The sequence below is a fragment of the Prinia subflava genome, chromosome 15 (genome assembly GCF_021018805.1).
Source record: "Prinia subflava isolate CZ2003 ecotype Zambia chromosome 15, Cam_Psub_1.2, whole genome shotgun sequence".
NCBI lineage: Eukaryota > Metazoa > Chordata > Aves > Passeriformes > Cisticolidae > Prinia > Prinia subflava.
Window position 1 is genome coordinate 5,767,645 of NC_086261.1, and position 27,208 is coordinate 5,794,852.

General features: G+C 53.5%; 1 protein-coding gene across 1 annotated transcript; it reads left to right on the forward strand.

Annotated features, from left to right (window-relative positions):
• The first annotated feature begins 631 nt into the window (after nucleotides 1-631).
• Nucleotides 632-25,568, forward strand: RGMA (repulsive guidance molecule BMP co-receptor a). Its single transcript, XM_063412176.1, has 4 exons — nucleotides 632-790; nucleotides 7,778-7,893; nucleotides 19,677-20,188; nucleotides 22,411-25,568. Exons 1-4 carry the CDS (start codon nucleotides 777-779, stop codon nucleotides 23,104-23,106), a joined length of 1,338 nt encoding a protein of 445 aa, XP_063268246.1. The 5' UTR covers nucleotides 632-776; the 3' UTR covers nucleotides 23,107-25,568.
• The last annotated feature ends 1,640 nt before the right edge of the window (nucleotides 25,569-27,208 follow it).

Here is a 27,208-nt window from a genome sequence, read left to right on the forward strand (position 1 = left end):
ACTGAGGGGCTCTTAGGGCAGCCTGGGGTCTCCATCCCTTCCCCACCACACAGTCCTGCTGAGGGTCCTCCTCCCGCCCCCAGTCTTTGTCACAATCCCCCATCAATGTAAAGATGCTCTTGGCACGTACACATACCCCAGGGGCTGGAGAGGGGGTACCCCCAAACCCCACTTCCCGTTCATCCCCTCCTGCTGCAGGTGGAGCATCCCCGCCTCTCCGGGAAAACCTTAAATCCTCCTGCACGTCCCCCAGCCGTGTCTGCCTGCACACGGAGCGGGTGCTGGGGGTCGGGGTGTGGCAGCGGAGACCCCCAGTCCCCCCTCCGCGGGGCCGGGGCTGCGCCCCCTCTCTCCCTCCCTCCTTCCCTGCCTCCCTCCGCCGCTCCTTGCGAACGACGCTGCCCAGCGTGTGCGGAGGGAAGGAGGGAGGAGGGAGAAGGGAAGGAGGGAGGAGGGAGGGGACCTCCCTATCTGGCTCTATCTCCTCTGCTGCCTCTCACATGCTCCGGGAGGGCGATGCGGCTCCCCGCGTCCCGCTGAGCGAGGCCGCTGCACCCCGCCGGGGCTGCCCGCAGGGCGGGGGGCTGCCCGCGCCCCTCGGCCTCCACCCCCCCGCCACCCCCACTTCGACCCTCGGGGACTTTTGCTGTTTTATTTCGTTTGGGTTTTATTTTATTTAGTTTTTTATTTTTGTTTTATTTAACCCTCCTGGAAAAAAACAAATATTAAAAAAGCCGCCGCTGCCTGCACTGACCCCCGCGGGGCTGGAGAGGCTGATGCGGCCGCCAAGGTAAGCGGGGCCGGGGCTGGGTCCCCCCGGCCGCATGTCCCCCTACTCCCTGCATGGCCCTTCCTCCTCCGGACCTGTTGAGGCTCCCTGTCCCCTCCTGGCTCCCCCTCCCCGGCTTTTTTATAAGGAATCTTGATTCTTCCCTCTTCCCGTGCCCAGCGCTCCCTGCCCGGCTCGGCGCTAGCTGGCGTGCATGAGGTTATTCATTTATCCTCCCTTCTGATGGTTGCCACTGAAGCTGCTCCCTGCTGCGCTAAATCAATCGAGTAATTCCTTGCAGAGCACTGATGAGAACTGTAAACATCCTCCCCAATATTTCCCCCTTTCCCTTGCATAGCTCATCCCGGGGGCCGATCGCGGTTACCACACGGGAGGGGGACACAGAGCTTTCCCTGGACTGCCCTGGCTGCAAAGTGCTCGGGGGTTACGAGCTCCGAGGGGAGGAAGGCGGAGGTGACAGCTGGACAGATGTGGGGCACAGCTGGGATGGGCACGTCTGAGCCCAGGGAGAGGATGGGCAGCTGGAGCGTGGCAGGGCAGGGGGAGCGACTTCGTTCCTGATGTCCTGAGCCCGTAAATAGCCCAAAACCTCCTCCAGGAGACGGGGGGAGAGATTACAGCCGCCAGACAGGACAGTTCAGATGCACCAGCCAGAGCAGCCCCTGTCCAAGCTTCCACTCTGGGACAAGCACGTTGCCCTTCCTAAAAATTACATATATTTATGGAAACCGGGCTGCGTTTGCAAGACAGGTGCTTTTTGTTGTGGTGGTGGTTGCGAGGCAGGAGATGAAAGTTTGGTGTTGTTTTGATGTGATTCTTGATTGCTGCCTGTTGGAGTAATTGCATCGCAATTGCTCAGAGGTAGAATCAATTTCCCCAAATTGAGATTTTAATGGGAGCTCGCAAGCTGCTGTTATGTCATGTGGTTTAAGGCGGCGTTGGATTGCATTTATTTTATAAACTGGATACTTTCGCAGGCGGCGCAGGGATAACAGCACCACCCAGTGGGGCCGCAGCCCTGGCCCAGCCCAATCCCAGTCCAGCCCAGTACCAGCCCAGTTCACCCCAGTCCCAGCTCAGCTCCAACCCTGCCTTAGTCCCAGTTTCAGCCCCAGTCACAGCCTTAATCCCAGCCCAAACCTAACCCAGCCCAGCTCCCACCAGGCACACCCAGTCAGACTTGTGGTGCCAACTCCAAGATGCTCCCCCTCCACAAAAACTCCCATTTTCATTTGCCAAAATACCCACAGAAGTGCTGCATTAAAGTTCTTTGGTTTAGGGTTTTTTTTCCTCCCATAAGAAGGAATGTCACTTTCTCTGATATTCAGGACAAAGTTTTAAATTAGCTGAGGACACTGTCACCCAGTGTTCCACAGCTGAGAACACAGGAAAAGCATCCTGTGTTGGGTTGTATTTCTGGCCACTGCTGCCACAAATTGACAGAAGGAGGCCTGGCAAAGGTGATTGTGTTTCACAGAGCTTTTTCCAGAGGATCCTTCAAACACCCCTTGCTCAGATGTAGATGCAAACACTCGATGCCATCTCCCACTTTTAAATAGGATCGAGGAGATGTCCTTAGCTGACCTGTCAGTCAGAGGAGGGGAATTAGTGAGCTATGTTTGCACCTTCTCGAGATGTCAGGAGCTTTTAAAAGCAGCAGAGAAAGACTGTCCCATCACACAGCCTGGCTTCTGTCTCTGCTGATAAACACACAGCTCTCTGCAGTTCTTCTGGAGTTCCTGCCCATGGCAGGGGGATCAGAACCAGATGATCTTTAAGGCCCCTTCCAATTCCAACCATTCTGTGATTCTATGATTATGATTATTTTTTGGCAGTTCAGACTTATCCATTTTCTCTGCTGAGCTGACATTTGGCCATTTGAACTTGCTCTTGGGAACCTCCCAGCCCATCTCCTATTTTTGCTTAGAGGGGAGCCCAGATGTGAAGAAGATACACTGCAGAGATATTGCTTGATGTCTACCCCAAAGAGGAGACTGGCTCAGGAAGACCAGCTCCCTGCAGAGAATTAAATATACAGATTTCCAGCCAGCCCTCCAAACACTGTTGAACAGGGATGGTTACAAGCTCCCATATGTAGGAATAGGGCCTCAACCCCTGCCAGGTGCTTTGCAAGCAAGGGAAAGGGAGAGACACAAATTAATATTACAAGTAAAAAAAAAAAAAAAAAAAAAAAAAAAAGTTTATGTGTTGAACTCTACTTGCTTTAAAATATCCCTGTTTATTTTGCTTTCTGTCATGGGTGAGACTGAAAGTTTTCCACCAGCCCATCTTCCCTTCCCCTAGTGCAGCCTGGATGTTTTTCAGCATTTAGAGGTGATTTTTATGGCTATGGGCTTGGAGCAGGCAATTTGAGGAGAGGTTACCCACTGTGACTTCAGTGGGGGCTGCTGATAATCAGTTAATCTGCAGATGCAAGGATGCAGGTCAACAAAGAGTTCTTACATTTCATTTCCTGGTGGCACAAAGCTGTATTTTTTAACACCTTTCACAACTGGCCTCTTTTTACACAGCCAGCTTGCTGAGGCTGATGTTCAGAGGGCCAGCTGTGGGAAGGAGGATTTAGATAAACCAACAAACTCCTCTCTACACTTTGCTATGCAGGCATGGGTCGCTCTTCAAAGCCCAGCTCTGTGCCATTCCCTCTGCCTGCCCTGTCCAGCTGATGCAAAGTTCAGTGCAGGGCACTGAGGAGATCTTAGGGGGACATTTTCCTGCTGTAACTGCAAGGAGACATTGGTAGGAAAGGGGATTTAGATGCATATTTGTCAGCTTTGGGTGCACAGCTGAGAGACAGCGTCTGCTTGGCCGGCCAGGGAAATGACAAAATGATAAAAAATGGAATGATGAGTAAAAGGAAGGTCTTTAAAATTAATCGCAGACATCAGAGGTGGCTGTTACTGCATAAAGATGTTTGGGGGTGTTTTGTTTCTTCTTCAGAATTTTTTTCTTTAGTAAGGTAACTGTTCAGAGCACAAGCGTTTGCCTTTATTTCCATAAACATTTTGGGATCAGCTGTCAAACCTCTCCAGACAACAACTTGGGGGTTTCTACTCCAAGCTTCCTTTCTTCCTCCTTTAAGGAGCATCTTGCTTTTTTCTGCCCACCTCAAACACACACATATCCCTGCAGAGCATTTCAGGATTAGCTTCCTGCTGGAATGATTATGGCTTATCCCAGACAGGCCAAGAATTGAACACCGTGTCCTGAGGCAGAGCAGGCAAAGGCACAGTGTGGAGATAGCGGTGTGAAAAGTGGCCACACAGAAAGTTCATGGGAGAGTCAGGAGCAGACCAGGAGCCCGACATCCATGCCTCTAATCACTAGTTTCAGCCCTCAGAAATACCCATGTTTACTATTTTAGCCATATAATTACAGGTAGTGAACGATTGCATTAGGAAGGCTGTAAGGGGAGCCCTCATCTGCAAACCTCTGGGTTCAAATCAGCCACATTCACTCAGCCCCACTGAAGCCACGCACGGTGTGAGAAAAGCCACACAGGGCACAGAAAGGAAAGCTCAGCCCAGCCATCCCAGCTGAGCGTCCCACGGGAACTGTGACTCCTCCAGCATCCTGCAAATACCTCAGAGAAGGCTGTGTCCCCCGTCCTCAGTGACACCAAACACAGCAATCCACGTGCAGATGACCACAGAGGTGCCTGTGCCTGGAGCTGAGCCGCTGCAGCGGCTGCATTTCAGTGGTGGGTGGTTTCCCACATTCTGTTTGCATCAGGCTGCCTGAACAGGAGTCCTGGATGGGCTTTGAGAAGGAAAGAAGTTGGGGGAAATGCAGTCGCTCCACATTTCCAAGCCTAGATATCCCCATTAAGCAGGGCAGAGATCTGAATTTCACACAGCCTCTGATTCAGTAGGCAATTTCAAGTCCAGATCTTTGATTCAGCTTCAGAAAGGTGAAGGTTATTTCAAAAACGTGTAAGGAGGAGCAGGACTTCAGAAACACACCTTATTTGGGGCCTTTTTCTCCCTCAAGTTACAGTTTGGACACATCTGTTGTTTTCTCCAGCGAAATCCGCTGCTTTGATCGGTGCCAAGAACAGCAATCCCATTTGCAATGCATGATGCAACGGAGCAAAATCAAGGAGAAATTTTTACAAACTGGAGCCAGGGGCATCCGACCGTTGCTTTATGGCAGCAGAGTTTTCCCTACACCAAAGGCAGAATTTCCATCAAGGGTCTTATTTTAACTGTAATGCCTCAGACTGGATTCCAGGCTATCGTAGCAATGTGTCAGCCTGCCCCAAAACGGCAATACCAGAGTGGTGCTTTAGGTCAAACCATCAAAGCAGCCTCACAGCAGCTATTTAACAGCTGGGTTTTAAAAGTTCGTCATTCAGATGGGTTTTTTTTTTTTTTAGTTAAACAGATCGTGTTAGATGTCATCAGTCAGGATAACAGCAGAAATTATGTTTTTCATTTTGAAATAGAAGCAAAAGTCACATTGCAAGAGGAGAGGGTGGGAGCAAGAGGAAGGGATTTGAGGTCCCCTGGATCTCCCTGCCCCCCTTTCCTGGGCTCTCCCCAGCTCGCAGACCCTCTCTCTCCTCCCCCCAGGCCCCTTCCAGCTCCAGCTGCCTACACATCCCATCAGCAGGCATTTCTTCTTGGGTGGTAGGAGCAGCTGGCAGGGTTTGGACATATTTGCCCCTGTTTGACATCCCCCACAAAGAGGTGCTTCGAGTCGGCGTTCCTCCCACACTGCCTCTGCTACAGGTCTGGATCCGGCCTGCCAGCTTTCATCTCCTGCCCAGCTCTGCCCACTCTGGCAGCTCCTCTGCACACAGAGCTGCCTCTGACTTCAGTGGACACCATCTGAGAGCAGCTCTGGGACCAGCAGGACCAAGGCAGATATTCCATTAGGCAGGCAAGGCCACAGGATTTTTGGATCCCATCTGGGTCCCAGATGGAAAAGCTGCAGTGTTTTAATTCCTGTTGCAGCCTGGATAAAGCCCCAGAGAAGCTCCTCCTTCATTTGGAGGCATGGGGGCTCACTCCCCTCGTGGAGAAATAGATAGGTGTTAAAATATATTTTTGCTTCTTGGACATTTATTCCCATCTCCTCTTCCTCCTTCTATGGGATATTTGTTGTACTGGATCACAGATTCAATCCGAGACAGGGAGGAGATCACAAACTCTTGTTAGAGACTTTAAGCCACAATCACTCGAAAAAGCATCCTTAAGGATGTTTATGAGGTAGAAAAGGAGATTTCCAAGATTAGAAGAAATGTCAAGGAGTATCCCAGGCTATACCAACCTGCAGGAGGAAAGACTCATGGTCTCACAGAGTTAGGAGAAGGGTGGTGTAAAACAACCAGCATTTTTTTTTGTATAAGAACCCCAAAAGAAAGGAGATGAAACATCAGGATGGCAAGGGGACACACCATCAAAGGAGAGCTAATGATCCAAAACAGGGAAGTTATTAAAGCCTACACCTGTGGGTACCCTTATTTAGAAGTGGTCTTAGTTCACTGTGGCTAAAACATCCCTCAAGGGAAATTTTTAAGAGATCCAAGCTAAGTGGATGTTTTCCTCATGGCCTAGCCCTCTCATGGGTGGCGCAGACCCCTGGGATGGTGGGGATGCAGATCCAATCTGCTCATCTCAACACGCTGTGCCATTGCAGCAGGAAGAAAAGAGCAGGATCTTGAAACCCAGCAGGCAAACGCCTGAGTGCTCCAAGCTGCTGCTCCATCTGATGGTCTGGGAGCAGGCAGGGCTCTCCCAGGGTTGGTGTCTGCCTGTGACTGCCCAGAGGGTCTCTAAGGGAGGCTTAAAAGTGACACCCCGGGACAACCAGGTGTCCCAGACTTTCCCCCAGTGACAGATGAACATCCAGCTCTGGATGTGGGTGGTGGTGCACAGGAGGCGGGGTGGAGGCCCTGAGAGAGTATAGGTATTTATTCATCTCCATCAGTCCTTGGTGGGCTGGCAGCTGGATTTGGGGTACCTGACAGCCGCCCCTGTACGTAAGGAGTGCCAGTCGAATGATAAGGATCTCTGAGGCTCGCTGTTTCTGAGTCACCTGGGGTTACTTCACCACTGCCAGTGCCAGTGCAGGTGCGGGTGAATGACCTGGAACTGTTGTGAAACTCTCCCCTACCATGATGCCAGGGCTGGGAAGTCGTGGAGGAGCTCCATGTGCTGGGGGCGGGGGAGAGGAGAACCTCACTGTCACTGTCACTACCCCTACCCCATACCAGCTGCCTAAAGCCTCCCTGCCTCAGTTTCCCTCCTCTGCTGGACGACAGCCCCTTTACCCCAAATCGCTTAATTTCTGGGGGACCCAAAGCGCTCTTGGCAGGCCCATGGGAGAGGGGCAGGGAGGGCACAGTGGGTGTTGAGCCCCAATGGATGGGAGGAAGCCGCTCTCCCAAACCGCCCCCGAGCTGCGATGAGCGACGGCGGGCAGAGACACCAAGAGCCCTTCCCGCTGCCCATCCTGCTTGAAACCACCGCCACCCCCTTCCTCCGGGTCACGGGAGAGCTTGGTGGCTCCATGCACAGCTCCAGCCCCCTGGCCCGGCTCTCCGCGGCTCTTTTTCCCGGCTCTTTTCCCCAGCTCTCTTTCCCGGCTCCCATGGCCCGGCCGCTCCCGCCCCTTCCCGCAGCATGGCCGGGGAGGCGGGCGCGCCGGGAGGAGGAGGCGCACGGGAGGATGGCGGCACTGGGATGATTGATGGCTGGGGCTGGGTTGTAATGGGAGGGGACGGAGAGGAGGAGGAGGAGAAGAAGGAGAAAAAGTCTGTGTAATCTTTCAGTGCCGAGCCCGGAGCTGGGGCCGCCTGTGCCTGCCGCGCTCTGCGGAGCCATGTGGGGCTTTTGATTTCATTTTTTTCCCCCTAAGTTCTTTCGATTGATTTGTTTTTCCCTTTTTTCCTCCCCTCTTCCTCTCTTCCCTTCCCTTTTTTTTTTTCCCTTTTTTTTTCTTCCCCCTTTTAAACTCTTCTTCCAGGGAGAGGATAGTGGTTAAAGCTCGAGCTGGATGGATGGGTATGGGGAGAGGGGCAGGATCCACAGCCCTGGGACTTTTCCAAATCCTCCCTGTCTTTCTCTGCATCTTCCCTTCAGGTAAGGAACAGCCTCTTTATTTTGCAGACTTTTTCCTTGTGTTTCTGGCAGCCCTTGGATCGCCGCCCCCGTTCCCCTGTCCCTGGGCCTCTTTCCCTCTCCCTCTCCTCGCAGCAGTTTGCCACATGTTTAAAATAAGCAAGTGGGGCTCAGTTTTGGTGCGTGCACCCCCAATTCCCCGATCCCCAAAGCAGTCGCGGTGGGTGTTTTTTCCTTGACCTCATCTTCTTTGTCTCCCCGCTCCTCATCCCACAAGGAAGGAGATGGTGGAAATAAAGCGGCGGAGGCAGCGGGGAGGTGTTCCTGACAGCGCCAGCTTACCTTGTTCTCCCCTTCCCGGCTGCCGTGAAAGGAAGGGGGGATCCCGCTGGGGGGACCCGCACATGAGCACCCCCACCCTCAATTTCTGCCGTGAGAGCAGTGGGGTGCACGCTGCGAGCCCCGCGGAGGGCACAGGCAGGGAGCGAGGGGCTCGGGGGGTGTTCGCGGTGCGATTTGGGGTCGCTGCGGGGTCCGGGGGTCGCACGGCCCCGGCGGGGGCAGCGCGGCCGCGGGGCGCACCTGGGCGGGGGATGCGCGGCCGCCCCTTCTCCCTCAGCGCCCCGCGGCTCTGGGGGGCTCAGCACCCTCGTTCGCTTGGAAACCTTGCCCTGGCTGGGCCCGGAGCTGTTGTGCTGTCCGAGGGCGGGATGGCAACCAAATGGTCCCGCGAGCATCGGCACCCCCGGCCGGCCGCTCGCACCCGCCGCGGGGCTCGGCCCCCCCGCCGCCCCCGGCCCCGATGTTTGTATTGTGTCAGAAAAGGGGAGAATTTCAGAATTACAGCTGAAAACGCCATCTGTTTCCAATGAATCCCCCATAGTTTTTCACAATGTTTTTGGCAGATCTCTGCCTGCAAATTCCTTCAAGCCCTGAGTGCTTGTTTTTGTTGGGGGAGGGGAAACCCAGTCCACAGAGGCGGATTTGTTCCTTCCAAAACTCTCCAGTTTCTTTACCTCTTTTTTTTTTTTTTTTTTTCACTTGCAAGGGGGGAAAAAATGGAGAGAAAGCAGGAGAGAGAAAGAAAAGCTCTAAGGCTTAAATCTCCCTGTCTCTCTTTTCAGTTTAGCAAAACTTTCCTTTTTTAAACATTTTAATTTATTAATTTTTAAATCGCTTCTGCCTTTCTTTTGCATAACCGTAGGTGAAGTAGTCTTGCACACACATGCAGGAAATAAATAAATAACTGCTTTACGCCCTTCCTCCCATCTTTGCCCTCTTCGCCCTCTTCCAGGAAAACCTTTTCTGTGCTGCCCTTAGCACCGAGGTGTCTCTCTGGACCCCACTTTTCCCAAGAAACCTCCCAGCAGGCTGGAGCTGAACCCAATGGGGTTTTTTTCTGGAAACTCTGGAGCTGCTCCCATATGTGTTGCTTAACGCCCTTTTCGGAGCGGTTGAGTTGCAAAGCGTCGAGGCTGTGAGATTTACGGTGCAAGAAAGAACTTGATAGGAGATCTGGCTGGCTGCTTTGTTTGATTCTCCCTTCAGCAGTCAAATAAGGTGCAAAGAACTGGCAGAACGAGGCGATCCAGAGCCCGCGGGAGCGGGGCGCAGGCGGAGACGGGGCTCCCCGGGCCCTGGGCTGGGAGCAGGCTGGGGGCTTTGTTGAAAGCTTTGTGGGTGGGAAGGTAGGAAAAAAAGGGGGGTTTATTCCCTGCCATATCCTTTTGCCCCCTTTTTCCCTATTCTTCCTGGGAATTTGTGGGTTGCCAGCAGGTTCCCAGCACCAAGGAGGCTTTGCACCCTTCCTGGGAGCCCCAGGTGAGCAGGGCCGCTGGAGGCTGCCCAAGCGGGTGCTCGGCGTGTCAGATCAGTGCCTCACCGAGTCCTGCCCTATTTATTTATTTGCTTAACCCCCCTACGCTCACAGCCCGCTCTGGATTCCTGCTTGTGCCGCTCTCACACTGGTGGCTTCGCCCTGCTGCCTCCTGGGCAGCCCCCACCGTCCAATGCCCTTGGGCTGATTCCTCTGGCCGTGGGTCAGGATGACCGTGGGGCAGCTGGGGAATGAGGTCTGGGCAGAGCAGGCCACTGCTCACAGTTTCCTTGGCAGAAATTCTCCTTGGAGCTTGTGCCAAGTCCCAATGTTGGATGCTCATGGGTGCTCTCCCAGCTGAGACCCTGATCTCCTGGGTCAACCAAGCCTGTGCCTCCCAGTACAGGCTGTGCTTAGTATTCTTGCAAATCCTTTTGTACTTCCAAAATCTGGCCCTGGGTGTTTTTTGCCCCAGGTGCGGCAGGCTCAGGTTTGCTTTGGCTTTCCCTGTTTGTTTCCAGCTTCTTTCCCTGTTTGTTTCCAGCTTGGCTGTTTTGGCTGTAGTACTCCCCTGGCTCCATAAAAATTTGGAGTTTTCTGCTCTTGGTCCATCCAGGCAGCGCAGTGGATTCCAGATCCAGACAAGGATCCAACCCTATTGGAGGTGTATCAGAGTAGTCAATAAATTGCTTTTGTCTCAGAAGCAGGGAGGTGATGGCAGCATTAAGCCAAATTGAGATTGGGGGTGCTTAGAGGCTAAAATAACCCCCACAGTGCTATGAACAGGGAGCCATGGAGGGGAAGGTGGAGGCTGGGGAGGAACGCGCCTGTGCGGGATGTTGTCAGGGCAGAGGAGAAGGGAGGGATTCAAACGTAAACCTGGAAATATTTTGGCTTCCTTGTTTTTTTGCAAGCTAGAAGCTGGTCTTGTACTTGGAACAGTTCTGTGCCGTTGCCAGCAAGGCACGTTGCAGGGCTGGAAGGAGGCGCCTTGTTTTTAATATAGATGGGGTGGATATGTTGCTTTTTTCCACAGAAAATGGTGGAATTCCTGGCCCTTGGTTACTGGAGACAAGGCAGTGTTAAGAGTGACTTGGGCTTTTTCATGGGAACAGCTGAGGTTTCTTTCTCTGTGGCCTGGACAGCTGTGCTGAGTCGGATGTGCACATGAAAGTGCTCACAGGGCTGGGCAACCATAAAAACTTCCTGACCTGGGGGCTCTTCTGGGGCTCTGCACTGACCTGCTGTCTCTGGAGAGCCAGGCTGCGGCCCCAGTGACAATGAGTTTTGTGGTCTCTCTTCTGGCTCCCTGATGGGCACATCCCATAAAGCATCCGTAGGCTCTGGCATGGCAGTGTGTGGCCCAAGCAAGCCCCTCCTCAGCCCATCAGTGCTTCAGGGGATCCCACAGCCAAACCCTACTGCTCCCAAGGGATAAGCATTGGTGAGACAGCAAAAAAGGTCAAAGATGAGGGGTTTTGATCCATCTGGATGAGTTTGATTTGGTTTGATTTGCTTTTCCTGTTGGAGCAGGCACCAACCTTGGAGTAAGGGATAGTGCAGGAGCCCAGGACCAGAAGAGCCTCAGGGTCCCAGGTGGTTTGAACAGTGCTGTAGTGAGCTCAGGGCTGCTGGAATCCAGGAGCGATGTGTGCTGGGGTGATGGGGGAGAGTTTTGGGGAGGATAGGGGTTGTTTGAAGATTCAGCTGAGGTGGGGCAGGTGAGGGATTGCCCTGCCCATTTTCTGGTTTTTCTGGCAAATCCCTTCCTGATGCCACAGATGAGCTGTGGAGGCAGGGTGCTGCCTGACCATGCACAGCATCCAGAGTGCACTTGTTAGAGGAGAGCTCCTAAATGCCTTTAAAAAGCTCTGTAGCCTGCACTTGGCAGCTACTGGGATGAAAAGAAGAGAGGATATTTATTCCCTTGTCCATGAGCTCTCAAAATAACAGTGCGTTCGATTGTAGCCTCAAGATTGCTTTGCACTCAAGTGCAGCCCGGCTGAGTAAATCACTGCTCCACCAGCTGAAATTCCTGCAGCAAGGGGGAGAATTGAATTATAGCCAACTGCAAAACCAGATGCCATCCCCTTGATGAAGTCATCGGGCTCTCACTGCGGAGAACAAGCTGGCTCCGACACACACACAGCCCTGGTAGGCGCAGACTGAGCCGCTCTGTCTGACAGCCTGGCCGTGGTGTGTGGGGTGGCCAGGGCCTCATGTCCCCACAGCTGCAGGGACAGCAGGTCCTTCAGAAGAGTGTCGAGTCCCACTTTGCACTGCGTGAGCATCCAGAAGTGTTTGGCTGTTCAGTTCCCAGAGCTGTCCCTGACATACAGGTTTTTATGGGTCAGGCAGAGAGCAAGCTTCACTTGAGGCCAAAGAATTTTCTCCTCCCTTGGTTTCCTCTCCTTCCTGGACAGCTGTTGATTTTGGTCCCCAAAGCCTTAGTAATGATCTATGGCATTTTGGGTTTTGGACAAGCTACCTTTTTCTCTTGCTGTGTGACACAATCCAGCTGGCCCTTTCTGAGATGACAAGGGCATGTGGCAGGACATGACTCCAACCTTTGCCAGCCCACAGCGATGAGAAAGCATCACTGTTCTAGGATACATATGGGGGAGCAGTGGAACTGGGGGAGTGGGTTCCAGTTAGAAAGTTACTTTTTCCTCTTCAAATTAAAACCTGAGTCCCAGGAGAGACACCATTTAAAAATAAACCTCTGAAGGTCTGTGGCTGTGAAAGATGAACAAATATGTGGCTTCCATGAGGTATGAGCGATGGGGAGGGAGTCTGGTGCTGGGTGGGAGCCCAGCCTGCAGGAAGGGATCCACAAGGTCCCCTCCATCCCCAGGTGGGACTCTGGCATCAGTCAGTGTCTCGATGGCCTTGTGGGGCTGCTGCCTTCCAGCCGGGCAGCTGCCACCCCACACCCTGTGCAAGCCAACGCCTCCGATTGAGATGCCGCAATTTTTTGGCAGACATCTAATTGTATAAATTTGCCTCATCCAGATTTATGTGCTCCGGGCTTTTCTCCATCTCCTCGTTTTGTATCTCATTTACCTCTGCGTTTGAAGGGTTGAAATTTCACAAGAGCACAGTGGGGATGATTATTCCTAGAGGGAATCCACACCTGTGAGCAGAAAGCGTTTCCCTGCCAGCCCTGCCGCGGCCCGGGCGAGGGGGAGGAGGGCGAGGGACCCGCTGCCACACCTGGGGGGCCCCCGGGCACTGGTGGGTGGCAGCGCTGCCTTCAAAGGCACCCTGGGAAAACAGCTTTGGCGTGGGGAGAGTGATGTCTGCTGGAAACCTGAAACACTCGGCAGTGGGGGTGGCTGGCAGAGGTGACCTTATCCGAGGACCGCTGCTTCAAAGGGATGGGGACACGGGTGGTTGTGGCTGAGGAGGAAGGTGAGGGTGATGCTTCATTCAGGGCATGAGAGTGCAAATTCACCTCTCTTCCCAAGGCGCTCATCTTGGGTGAAAGCCTTAACATCCTTCAGTGTCCTCATCTCTAACCTGGACCGTTTGCCTCAGGAGATTTGCCAGCTCTTGGGAACTGTTGTTAAAAGTGTCCGGGTGCACTCCCAATGGGGAAAGTCAGGTGTGCAGCTCCAGAGCAGCTTCCCAGCCTGCAGCACACTGTGCTGGAGAGCCGGCTTTGTTAGTGCCCTTCTGCAGATAAAGAGTCAGAGGGAGAGAGCTGCCCTATTGCTTCCTCCCTGCTCATCCTCCATCCACCGGCTCGTGGAGGAGTAAAACCTGCATCTGCTGAACCACCCACTGGCACCGCTTCCTCTGAGAGGGCAAAAGCTCAACAGCTGCAGCAAAGGCAGCGCTGAGGCCCGAATCCCAGGAGGAAGATTCAAGAACAAAATCTGTGACTCCGTTGCTGCTTTGTCTGTGTGCTGGTTCTCTCTCTCAGCCCATCATGCCCACTGAGCTCCCCAGGGTTTGCTGGTAGTTCTCAGAGCAGCAGGGCCCTGGCTGGCAGCTGGTGCCCTCTCCGATGGTGTCTGCTCACCCATCTCCCCGCACATGGTGCCGAGGTGAGCCTGGAGGAGCAGCGCTGGCGGGGGGCTGGGAGAGCTGCCCTGGCTGGCGCGGAGCATTCCGGCTCAGCCGTGAGCCGAGTCTGGAGCCAGAGGAGCTGACTAAGTGACAGGAGCCATCCAGGGCTCCCTCGGCAGCGTGCAGCAGTCTGTGCTGCCGCTGGTGAACACACTGACTCTGCTGCTTTCCTGCCTGTACTTGCGCCGTGTCTCTGCCGTGCCTGCAGAGGAGAGATGGGGGGCTGTGAACTCGGCGCTGAGGACAGAAAGGAGTTGGCCATGGCAGGTCCTCCGGATGCTTTAGCGATTGACACGGGCTGAAAGGAGAAAAACCCTTCTGCATCCCTCTTCTGACTTAAGGAGGTGGTTTGTCCTTCCCTCAGCATCCTCTCGAGCAAGACAAGGACTGGGTTAAAGGAAGCTGCATAGTTTGAGGTGTGCTCTGGGGTACATCTAGGATCACTCTATCGTACACAAAGTAGGGCCTTTGCCTGGGTTTAATGCATCTGCTGCTTTTGTCGGTAGAAATGAGCACATAACCCCGGCCCCAGCGTGGAAGGTGGCCCCTCCAAGCCGACCTCCCTACGCACACCCTTGCAAAATCCGAGCCCCAGCTCTTTAAGAGAGTCAGGTTTATTTTTCTCCTGCAGTTCGCTCCTCCCGGTCCTCCCCCCACTTCAGTGCAACTGAAACCTGATCTAATCCCTTTGCACATGGGTAATTTATTGGTCTATTGGGCTTTTCTTGATGGCAAATTGCATTGTCTTTCTTCCTGGGTTGAGGCTTTGGAGCAGTTTGCTGCATTCCTGCAGCTCTTTTCTCAGGGCTGATCTTTCACACCCCCTCTGAGCACAGTCAAATCAGTTTTATTGGGCCTCTTTGTTATGCAAACAAGGCAATAATAACCAGGCTATTATTCTGCAAGATTGTGCTTGATTAACAGTTCAAAGGAGGTCGCTGGAGGAGCCCGGCGCTGCCTCCCCGCACAAATCCTTTCACCAGGCTTGGGTCAGGTGGCCCTTGGGTCTCGCTCGCCCCACGGTGCCCGCGGGGCTGCGGGAGCGCTGTCCCTGCCCGTGACATCCCATCCATCAGGGCTGCTCCTTTCTCTCCCTGGTGTGACAAGGCGCCGGCTGATCCGTGTCATAAAATAGAATCACAGAATGATTGGGGTTGGAGGGGGCCTTCAAAGGTCACCCCGTCCAACCCCCCTTCCGTGGGCAGGGATCTCTTGAATGCCTCCGGGCATGGGGCACCCACCGCCTCTCTGGGCAGCCTGTGCAAGTGTCTCAGCACCCTAATTGTAAAAAAGAAAAAAAAATCCTTCTTTATATCTAACCTCACGACCCTCATGGGCATCAAGATGTGTGTCCAGCATGGCCATCATGAGGGATGGCTCATGGAGACACCCCCTGGGACAGGAACAGCGTGAGGGGCTGGATACAAAGCACACTGTTCATTCCTTCAGTTTTTGCTTGGGACTCCTGAAACCTTGCTGGAAGCAATCACTTGTGCTGTGTTTTTAAGGAGCAATGTGATTTTTTTTTTAAACTCATTTGGGGTCATTTTCGTGCTGGTGGTGACTGCTGTCTGCCTGTGAGTGGAGTAGCCCACATCTCCTTGAAGCTGGCAGATGTTGCTGGTATTTAGCACCTTGGAGAATCGTGCCTTTCCTATTGAGGTGTCAGCATAAATATGTTTATTTAGATTACTTAAATAAATATGTGTTTAGGAGCCTAAGTCTGGGTGCTCAGATCTGAGGCCAACGGTAATTACGTTTTACTGTGTTCTCCAAAAAGGCCCTTTACTGCATGTGTGAGGCTTGCACATCTACACTTCAATCCATGTATTTGGAAAAACGCAAGATGATGTATTTGCATCACATGTGGGTGATGAAATACTTTCCAGCCCGTTAGGAACCAAGAGGATATTAAAAAACATTGCTTAGCAGTGAACACTTTAAAATTAACAGGTCTGGTGAATGTACATTCAAGAGTTTAAAAAAAATTGGCTTTTGCTTACAGAAATTAATTTCCAGTAAATCTCTTTGTTACAGGAATTACAGGAGAATAGATGAAATGTTGGTTTTGTGCTCTCAGTTTTCTGAAGGAGCCTAATTTGGGTAAATGAAATTCAGGTTACTTGACACCAACTGAAGGGAGAATAGTGGGGCACTAATAATTAAATGCTGTTCAAGTTAGGTGTGTGCATATGTTGGAACACTTAATTTGACATCAAGTAATGTAGTGTACTGATGATGAGGGCGGAGTGGTGGGACCCCCCAGAACCCTGAGTGTGTGTTTGGTGGTCCATGGGATGGTGTTGAATGGAGGACCAGGGCTTTCCAAACCAGGAGATCAGGAAAAGTTCAGTACAATGTCCTGGTTAAAGGGCTGACCTCGGGAGAGTTGTGAGCGTGTCCTTTATCTCCGTGTCCTATATCCCCATGTCCTGTCGGGGTGACAGGTTGTGCAGGAAACGAGGCTGCTGGAGGGAGATCTGATGGTGGGGCTGGGCAAACACCTTCCAGCGAGAACTTTAAAGTGCAACCCGTTTAGCTTATCTGGAGGACTGACAAGGGACTTGATTGCAGTGTGTAAATATCTTTGTGGGGAACACACTCGTTACTAACGGACCTTTTACTGCTTTGGAGAAAATCGCTGGTTCTTTTTATGTCCTTACAATGAAGTCAGATAAAATCCACTTAGAACCAAGACCCGTGTTTTGTAAAGGTGATAAACTCCTGAAACAGCTCGCCCCGGGAACGGGGTGGCTTTTCAGTCGGCACAGACCTCTGGAGTCCTCACGGGAAGTGTCCCTGAACTAATGGGGGATATGGGAGGGGGCTGGCCCAGTCCAGGTGGTTTTCTGATATTTTTCTGGCTTTACTTTCTGAAACCGTCGGTTTCAAGATAACAAAGGAAATTTTGTTCTCTGGTTTGAGTGGCACCAAGGCCTTGAAAGAAGATCATGGGGAGGGTTGGGAGGTGGCTTGGAGGGGTTGAAGTCACCTGTCTGTGAGATGAAGGCTGCTTTGCCATGGATGAGAAATCACCCAGACCTGGGGATGTCTCACGGATCCCGGGAGAGCCATGCTGGGTTCCTGCTGGAGAGGGATTTGTTTCCATGCTAAGTCATCTGCGGTTGAAAAACAGAACCATTGTGAGTCGATGGAAAATAGATTATGCGAAATTGAATAAACATCGTTTCTTGGCCAGGGTACAAATGAGCCTGCACCACTGTGCCAAAGCTTCTGCCAGAGGGGACGAGGCAGGGCTGCTCAGGAGGGAGGAGTAAGGGTCTGTTTGCTCTCCTCCATGGCCTTTGTCAGCTGTGCTCCCTCCCCAGCAGCATGAGGGTTTGCCATGAGGGTGGCTGGGGAAATGTCCATGGGGAGGGCCGGGCTCACACACGGCCCAGCTGGGGCACCTGCCTTTGGAGATCTGGCCTTATATGGGGCCCTGAGAGAAACAGCGAGAAGGGGATGGGTGCCAACAGTGGAGCGATAACATCTCAGAGCAGAACGCTCCCCCTTCAGGCACAGGGAGGAAGGAGATGGGCTTCCCTGCCCTCCCCTCGGTTGGGATTTTTTAATTCCGTGCCTTATAAAGTCATGTGTGACCCCGGGCAGGGCAGCAGTGAGGGGTGCTCAGCACCAGGATGTGTCCAGCACTGGGTGTTGGGGGCTGTTTAGCAGAGCCCTCTCTGTGCCTAGGCAGCCACAGCTCGAGTGCATCTCCTCATCCAAGTGAGTGAAGCCAGCCCTCACAGAGCAAGCGGCTGTGGGTTTATTCCTACTAAAACAAAATCCTCTCTAAGCAGCAGCTGAAAGGCTGGAGCAGGCAAAGTGCTGCAGCCAGGACTCTGCAAGCTGCTCACTGGGTGGGATGCTTTGAGTGGTGCATCCTGATGCCTGAGTGAGCTGTGGGTGTGTGGCTCCTGCCAGGCTCCCTGTCCAGGGATGTGTCCTCCAGCTTCTCCTGGGGCTGTGCGGGCAGGTCGGGCTGCAGTGACAGCACCTTCTGCCACACAAACCCCAGGGCATCCTCAAGCTGTGCATTAGCATAACAACTAGGAGAGCAATGACTTTAATTGCCTAATGCCACAAGGGTTTGGGATAACCAGCGGTGGTGGCACTGGTCACACTCCTGCTTGCTGTTTTGACTCCTGCCTTCCATTATGACAGTCCTGGAAAACCACACTCCTGGGATGAATAAGAGAGGGATGTGAAACAATAAATATCTTTAAATTGGACCCATACATGCAGAAGACTTAGCAGAAACACGAGCCATGTCCCAGGTCAGAACCTTGTTGAGTCACCTCTAGTCAATGATGAGTTAAAAGCTTTCCACAGAGCTTCTTCTTGCAGGTTTAAGTGGGATGCTGCCAAGACCAAACAGCTCCCAGGTTCTTGGTGCTGTTGCTAGCATCTGAGTTTATTAAATATGAATTTTAAAACTGTGAGGAACCTGTGACCATTTCCTATTTGCACTTCAGTCTTCTTGGAAACAGAGAGGAGACAGGCTTGTTTCTCACAGCCGAACTGTTCAAGTGTTTTATAGTCTTAAGTCTCCCTTTCTGATTTTCCAGCACCAACTGTTTAGGTTTCTAGCACTGTGATGTTTAAAACTCAAACATACTGTTTTCCCTGAAACAATACAGGGTTTTGTAACTTTCTAAACAAATCTGAGATACTTTTGGCACAGATGCACTGCCAGGCTCCTTCTAAACAAGTCCCGAGACAGGAATATATGGGTTTGCCTGCAAAAGGCACCATGAAAGCATCTGGAAATGGTGGGGCTTGTCTTCTCCTCCTCCTGCTGCCTTTTCTGCCTGAACCCATCCTGTTTCCAAGCGCTCCGAGGGGGTCGATTAAGAGGAGAGGAAGGAAAATGCCATGAATTTTAAGTAGTGTGAGCCTGGGTTCACCCAGCAAGACTCCAAATTGGCAGGGGCAGAGCAGCGTCTGCGACATTCAGCAATGGCCATGTGCTTTTTGCACAGCTGCTTTCAAGTCTGCTCCAGGGAAGCCGCACTGCCCCAGGGAGCAGACGTTGTGTGTGGGGGGAAGAAACAGGATCTGAATTTTCTTTGCCTTCCTCCACCTTGCCAGGAAGCACCAGGGCTGTGGCTGAGCCCGGCAAAGGCTCTGCAGCCTCTGGCTTTGCCTCTGCCTGGGCGGGTGGGAAGGGGAGGCGGGAGCTCCCTGGCATCCCTGCACCCGCTGTGCCGGTTTTTTTCCTCCACCTTTTGTTCCCTCTCAGCTGTGGTGGGGAACGGGCTCCCAGGGCTGGGCAGAGCCGCACAGACGTCAGGAAAGAGGTTTTTTGGCTCCTGCTTCTTTCCGGAGGCGCAGGGACAAGTGCTGCACCCATCGCTGCTGCGGCGCTGGGGATGGTGGATGGCCCCTGGCTGTGCTGCAGGGTGGGTCACGGCACCGCTCCTGCTCCAGCCTGGGCACAGTGGTTGTGGTGCTGCTCGGTTTTCCCAAGCCCATGAAGGAGGACCAATCTGGACACAGCACCCAGTAACTCACACAGCACAGAGCTTAGAATGTCAAACCCTAAAAGGGCATTAAAACCCCTGTTGCATCTCCCCGCAGCATTAATGATCCTCCCTCATCACTGCTTATGAATATGTCCCATTCTTCCACACCATGGTTTCCCCCCATGATCATTCATCTAAAGGCTGGATGCTCTTTCCCTTTTTGGCTTCAATCGGGGCAGATCCTGGTGGTTTCTTTGGCTTTGATGCATGAGGGTTGGGTCATGTGAGAGGGTCACGTCTGGTGAGCGAGGCCCCGTCACGCGGCCGGGCCGGCGTCATGAGTTTGGGCAGCGGGAGGGGGACGCGGCCTCTGGATGGGGGCAGAGTTGTGCCCCCCACCCGCGGGCAAGCCAGCACTGACCCCCTTGTCCTCTCCTCCCCTCCCGCAGTGACATCTCCATGCAAGATCCTCAAGTGCAACTCTGAGTTCTGGGCGGCCACGTCGGGCTCGCACCACGCGGGCGCGGAGGAGGCGCCGGAGTTCTGCACGGCGCTGCGGGCCTACGCGCACTGCACGCGCCGCACCGCCCGCACCTGCAGGGGAGACCTGGCCTACCACTCGGCCGTGCATGGCATAGACGATCTCATGGTGCAGCACAACTGCTCCAAGGATGGCCCCACGTCCCAGCCCCGCCTCCGGACACTGCCCCCCGGGGACAGCCAGGAGCGCTCCGACAGCCCCGAGATCTGCCACTACGAGAAGAGCTTCCACAAGCACTCGGCCGCCCCCAACTACACCCACTGCGGGCTCTTCGGGGACCCCCACCTCAGGACTTTCACGGACACTTTCCAGACCTGCAAGGTGCAGGGGGCTTGGCCGCTCATAGACAATAACTACCTGAACGTGCAGGTCACCAACACGCCGGTGCTGCCTGGCTCCTCGGCCACCGCCACCAGCAAGGTGAGCCTTGTCCCCCTGGACAGAGGTGGGCAAGGGCAGAGAGGCTTCAGAACAGCCTTTCTTTCCTTTGTGTCTTCCCCTGTTTCCACATCTCCTTGGGGAGGGTAATACAGAGCATGCGCTACTCCGAATTTGAGTGTTTGGCCTTCAATATCAGATGTCCATCCTTCTTTTGTCCCCAGCCTTCACTGAAATGTGGTTTCTTGTTGAGCACATCCAGCCCCATCATGGTGAGCAGGCTGATATGCTTCACCTCAGAGGGCCTTCATGGCCAAACCAGTTACTGCAAAGGGGCTCCCACCTTGGGACTCCAGATTGCTGTGAACAGCCAGATCAGAAATGATGCTGGCACCTCTTGGGGGACCCCCAAGGCCCAAGCAAACCTAGGACTGCCCTCCAGGGAGGCTCCAGCTTGCAGGAAAAGCCTGGAGGGTGCTGAGCTCCTCACACTGCCTTCCCCTCTACCCAGGCTTGTAATTGTCTCTGTGGTTTGCAGCCAAGTCAAGACATTTTGTGGGGAACAGTCTGTTCTGGAGGTGCTTTGACAAACTAAATAAACATCCTGAAGGCACAAGGCAAACACTGAAAACCCAAGTGAAAATGTGCTCCTGTGATACAGCAGGACTTGCGTGTCACAGGCCCAGCTTCAGGAGGGACCTGGAGCTGAGGAGCTGGTGTGCTGCCCCTGGTGCACCAGCTCTGAAGCTAACAGGGTGCTTTTTGTGCCAGAGAAAAAGATGGGCTCAGCAGGAGGAATCCACGTGCTTTTGGAAAATGTCCTGTCCCACCATGTCTGGGAGTTCTGCTTGTCCCTGTGTGTGGGGAGAGAAGGACGTGCAGGACAGGGGCTGCTTCTCTGCTCTGGATGTCACCCCTTTATCCTGAGCTGGAGCTGGCAGTGAGGTTCTGACCTGTCCCTGATAGACTCCTAGAAGATACTTAATGATGCTCTAAAATCCTTACCCACTTAAGGATACCAAAACGTGCTGAAGCTTGCAAGGAAGTCTGGCTTGAGGAAAGTGGTCCTTAAGGATCCCAGGACCTGCTGGGATGGCAGGATCACCATCTTAATTGAGCCTTTTCTCTCCTTATCTGCCTCACAGGCTTGTGGTGAAGAGGGATTAGTCATGAGATCTGCAGTGTGAGCTGTGGGAAGCACTGCTGTGGGCACTGTGCTGGTACAAAGGATGGGAGTGCTCAATCCTTGGGGCTCTTTGTGCTCTCTGCTCTCTTCTCCAGCCCTGTCCCACTCTGCCCAGGTCTCAGTCTCCCCCTTCATGGGGCCCACCTGGCAGGAGGTCCCCTTTGCCATTTCTCCCTCATGGGCAGAAAGGTGCAAGAGCAGCTCTGCAGGAGCTGAAAGAGGAGACGTAGGTTTGTACTGTTTGTACATGCAAATTCTACTAATTTTCCTCCCCAAGTCTTCCCTCCAAAAGCCAGGCCAGCAAGCACTGTGAGGTCCTTCCTCTGGCAAGGGGCCTGTGTTTGAGCCCAGCTGGGGCAAAGAGGCATGTTGGGCTATGTTTGAATCAGAATCATTAAACTTGGAAAAAACCTCTTAAGATGGAGTCCAGCCATTAACCCAGCACTGCCAAGGCCACCATGAAGTCACCCCTAGAAGGGCCACCCCCTGGAACAGGCTGAACATGTGTGTGCCTGTGGGGCTGAGACAGAGCAGGACATGTTAGAGGACCCATGGGAGAAATCCTGTTGGTCTGCAGTTGGTTAGGGAAACAAATTGGTCCAGCCCTTGGGATGTAAATGTCATGGGAGTCTGAGGAGAAGCTCCACCGCCTCCAAGGGAGTCAGGGCTCATCCCTGCTGCCATCTGCCAGCCCTGGAGGCAAGGCAGTGCTGCGTGCACGGGCATGCTGCCACAGGCCTGTGAGCAGGGATACTCCACCCAGCTCCAGCTGCAAGGAAGCTGCTGTGCTGGGCCTGGAGATAACAGGCAGATCCAGGTGGTGCATTCAGTCAGGCCTCTGGGTGTTGGATCTCTATACAGTGTCCTCACCCTTTTGCTGGAGCAGGATCACGATGTCTGGGGGGGCTAAAAATGGGGGCCACTTCTTAGCATGAAGGACCTACCCATGAGCTGAAGGTCACACTCCTGTGTGGACTGAGCATTCAGCTCCTCCACCTCCCACCCCACTGCTGGTGGTGACCCTGTGCTCTCGGGTGGTCATCACTGGCTGTAACCATGCTCCTTTCCTCCCCCACAGCTCACCATCATCTTCAAGAGCTTCCAGGAGTGTGTGGATCAGAAAGTGTACCAGGCAGAGATGGACGAGCTGCCCGCCGCCTTTGTGGACGGCTCCAAGAACGGAGGGGACAAGCACGGAGCCAACAGCCTGAAGATCACGGAGAAGGTGTCGGGCCAGCACATCGAGATCCAGGCCAAGTACATCGGCACCACCATCGTGGTGAGGCAGGTGGGCCGCTACCTCACCTTCGCCGTGCGCATGCCGGAGGAGGTGGTCAACGCCGTGGAGGACCGGGACAGTCAGGGCCTCTACCTGTGCCTCCGTGGTTGTCCACTCAACCAGCAGATTGACTTCCAGACCATCCGCTCGGCCCAGGCCACCGAGGGCCGTGCCCGGAGGAAGGGGCCCAGCCTGCAGGCCCCCCCCGAGGCCTTCACCTACGAAACGGCCACGGCCAAGTGCAGGGAAAAGCTGCCCGTGGAGGACCTCTACTTCCAGTCCTGTGTCTTTGACCTCCTCACCACGGGGGATGTCAACTTCATGCTGGCTGCTTACTATGCCTTTGAGGACGTGAAGATGCTTCACTCTAACAAAGACAAGCTGCACCTCTATGAAAGGACACGGGTCCTGACCCCGGGCAACACGGCTCCCACGGGAACACATCCCACCCTCTGGGTAGCACTGCTGTGTTTGTGTTGGTTGTGCTTGTTATAGAGGTTTGCTCCTTCACACCGTGGAGAGAAGGGAAAGGGGAGCAGGAGGCAACCAGGGATGAGATGCAGATGTTGGAAAACATGAGGTTGGACATCAGAGCCACATGGGTTGTCCTCAGACCTCAGTCTCTCTCTTGGTGCAAGTCCTCCACCTTCTCAGCTCTTGCCTGGGAAGAATATGCTGCCAGTGGGACCAGTCAGGAGTTTTTGCTGGACTGTACCTTGTCTGGACCTTCCTCGCTTCTCCATCCTCCTGCTCCCAGTCGAGTGGGTGTTGGGGGACCCTTGTAGCTACTCTCCTTGTAGTACTCCTCCTGTCCCAGCCGTGCACGTGGTGACTGTCACACTGGTGTGTGTGAATGGGCTTTGTCTTCAGAGAGCAGAGCCCACGAGGAGGGCACGGAGCACTGAGACAGGACCAAGCCTGGCCAGCACTGCAGGGCAGGGTGTCCTGCTCACCAGGGCTGGGCTCTGCTTTTCAGCACGTCCTGTTCTGCCCACAGCCCTGTTCTTGCAGAAGGTGGTGCAGGGAGCCGAAATGGTGGGCAGTGATCCCACACTTGCTTGGCTGGTGGTGCCAGGCACCTTCTGGGTGGAAGGAGGACACGTTCCTCAAGCCTTAGCCTGCATTTTTTGAGGTTCAAAGGCGTCCCCTATTTTAGCCAGTTCACCTGGCTGATTCACTCAGTAGTTTTACTCCTGTCTCCCTTGTCTCTGCCTGGACCCACCGTGGACTCTTGATAGCAACGGGAGAAACCTGGCCAGTATTCAAGCAGTTTCTGCAACTGCCCAGCATTGGATGAGTTCCTCCCACCATTTGCTCTCTGGTCCCCTGAAACAGGCAGCAGGGTGGCTGCTCAGTGGGAGACCCCACCTGCACCTCCCTCTAGCCCCTCCCTGCCTGTGGCTCAGCCTGGCCCAGCCCTGGGATGGAGCAGGAGCGTGGTGCTCTTTTTTTTTTGCTGCTAGGTCTCTGCTCTGCTCCCCGTCCTGGGGCTGCAACTTGCAACCCCATTGCAGACCAGTTGCACCTTAGGCCCTCTTGGGCTTGAATCAGAAAGGGGGCAATGTCAGAATTCAGCCAGGAGATGGGATGCAGCAGAGAACCCCCCAGCTGCCTCCAGATGTCTGTTCCCTGCCTCGAAACCATCAATGATCTCCTTCCCCCACCACATTGTGCTGCCCATCTCCTCCACTCCGTGTTCCTCTATGGTTCACCCCATCGCTCACTGAACAAACATCAAGACCACCTTTGGTCTGCGCCTTCAGGACCTCCTGGTGGGGTTCCCCCACCTTTCCTCAGGGGGAAGCTCCCAGAAACGAGCCCCAGAACACCTCACACTTGGGGGCACCTCCTGCTCTCAAAAGGGAGGTCTCTGGGCGTGATGAGACAAGCTAGCACCAAAAGAGGTGGGAACAGGCTTGGTTTGGCCCTCTGAACTGGTGCCAAGAGGCAGCCTGGTGTAAATACTGAACGTGACTATTCATTGTGTCCTTACAGCTCTAGAGCTCCATTTGTAAAGCAGCAGAGAAATGCAAACTTGTGTCAATTGATGTAATTTATATTGTCTCTTTAATATATAGAGCCCTGGCATTGATCTCGTGTGACTGTACAGATGAAAAGATGTAATTGGTTTTTAAATGTTTAAGGAAAGAAAAACAAAAAGATGTGTTTACTACTTTGCTCCTTGCTTTGTTTGCTGATGCCCCAGATACTCTGTTTAGGGAGATTTTGAAATAAGGATATCACAGTTTGGAGATGCTGAGGGGAGCAGCCACTGGACCATGGCACTGGACAGTTTTATTTCCCAATGCACTAATGCTCAGCCAGGCTGATTTGAGCTTTCTGTTTCCTTTGTTATAGAGAAAACAAATTTTAATCTTCCCCTAGAAGTTCAAAAGACACCTTTTAAAAGCCAAAATCTGTCTCTGGGCAAAGAGGAGGTTTACCCCACAGCTAAATGCAACTGTGTGCAGCCTCCCTCTGGGCACACAGTGCTGCTTGGAAGCTGCCTGAGCTGGCCCAGCCACAGCGTGCCAACAGGTCAAGAATTCCCTTAAGACATCCCCTTCCTATAAAACAATCACCCCAAGGTGTGACACGCTGTGGTTTAGGGACAGTTTCCATCCAAGGAAAGTCTGGTTATTCCCTCTGTCCAGGTGGGGCTCCAGTGGTGGCCGGTGGTGCGAGCTGGTCGGGGTATCCCTATTTTAGAAGCAAACAGTGAAGCACTTTATTTTGGTTGTGTTTGACCCAGTTCTGGTTAAAGGTGAAGCGTGGCCAAGAAGGACCCGATACTTGGAAACAAACGAAACAAAAAATAGGCAAAAGGGGGGCATTCTGAAAAGGCCCCCCCACCTCCTCCCTGTGCTGAGGCCCACGGGAGTGTCACCACCTGTAAATACTGTAAATTATTTATTGAGAGAAACGCAAGTAAAGTTTGAGGTTTTTTTGACAATAAATGAGTGGGTCTCGGTTTGTTTCCTATGTGTTGCCTGGTGCTGTTCCCCACTCAGGATGCAAGTGTTGCCCCATTTCTGCACTCACTCCAAAGCAGCTTTCTTCCACCTGAAGGACCCTCTGAGAGCTCATTGGTGTCCTGAATTGTCCTGAGAATTTCACTCTGGAGTTCGATTTATCTACAGCCAAATGAGAAAATTTAAAAGGGGATGGCAGAGGGAAATACAGATAATAAACCATTAGAGCCTTGCCTCGCTGGGAAAGGAGATGTGCAGCAGTGGAGTCCAGGTGGGCACCACCACCCTTCCCCTGCTCACCCCAGCAGATCGGAGTGTACGCCCCGGTAATGGTAATTCCTCCTTTCCATGCTCTCCCTTTTGTTGGGAAGCTCTCCTGTCCCAGCTGGGTTTGTTGCTGCCCTCTAATGAGGAAAAACAAAATTGCATTTTTGGTTTTTTTTCTGTAAAATTTTCCGGTTTTGAAACCTGTAAGGACTCATTGTCACAGCAGCTGGGGACAGGGAGATGCTGAGGGGAGATGGGACACCCACACCAACTCAAAACACATTATTTGGATGAACCCATGCAATGATGCCCAGCACCAGAGATGTGATTGACATTTCCCCTCCTTTAAAACCCAGAGAAATGGCAGCATTTGTAAAGAGCCAAATGCACTCCCTCTGCCACTCCTTGCACCAGAGCTCAGGTTTAGCCAAATGAAATGGCTAAACCTGAAAACTCATGTACAGAGTGCCCAGACTGCAGGGCCCAGGGGTCTCCCTCACTGACTGTTCTGCCAGGAGGTCACTGATGGTCCCCTGCTGCCCAGCCAGGGACAGAGCAGCAGCTCCTGCATGTTCCAGGGGCACAAAGTGCTGATGGCAGGGAATGGTGACCCCCGAGGCACAAGGATGCCCCGTCCCCATTCCCACACAAGGCAGCAAAGCATCCCCAGGGGGTAAGTGGGGAAGGAACAGGCTGTGCAGGGACATGGGTCGTGGTGGTGGCCCTGTGGCACCTGGGAGAGGGTCAGGGCTGGTGAGGGGGCAGCCCCTGGGGGATGCAGGGTCCCATCCTATCACTCTCCAATGGGCAACAGCTCAGGTGCCACCACCTGGGGCCTGGGGTGGTTTTTTTCCAGCCCCACCTTGGCTGTGCCTGCCCATCCCCTGGCCTTTGGCCACTGTCTTGCGCTCTGAGCTTCTCATCTGAGTGCTCGGGGTGAGCCAGGACCAGAGCAGCCTCAACTGCAGATGTTCACCAAAATCTGGCTTTTTGCTGGGAACCGGCTGCCCTCTAGAGGCTCTGCCCCCCTGTAAGCACAGCCCTGGCCCCTCACTGGGCTGGGTGCAAGGCAGGGCTGGGGGTCCTGCTCGCTGTGCCAGCACACGGCTTGCATGGGCCATGTCCTTAGGGATGACACCTTCCTGTGGGGCTGACCACACCTGCCTGCCATGGACAGGTGAGAAGGGGTCGTTTCCTCATCAATTTTGAGGCTTTAGGACTGAACTGTTCTCAGTGTGGTGCTGTGGACATGGGAGTGCAGGGAGATGCCAGGCTGAGCTGTACTGGGGAGACACCTGGCATCAGGGTGCCCACATCCTTACCTGCCTGCTAAAATTAAAAAAATAAACTAAAAAGTC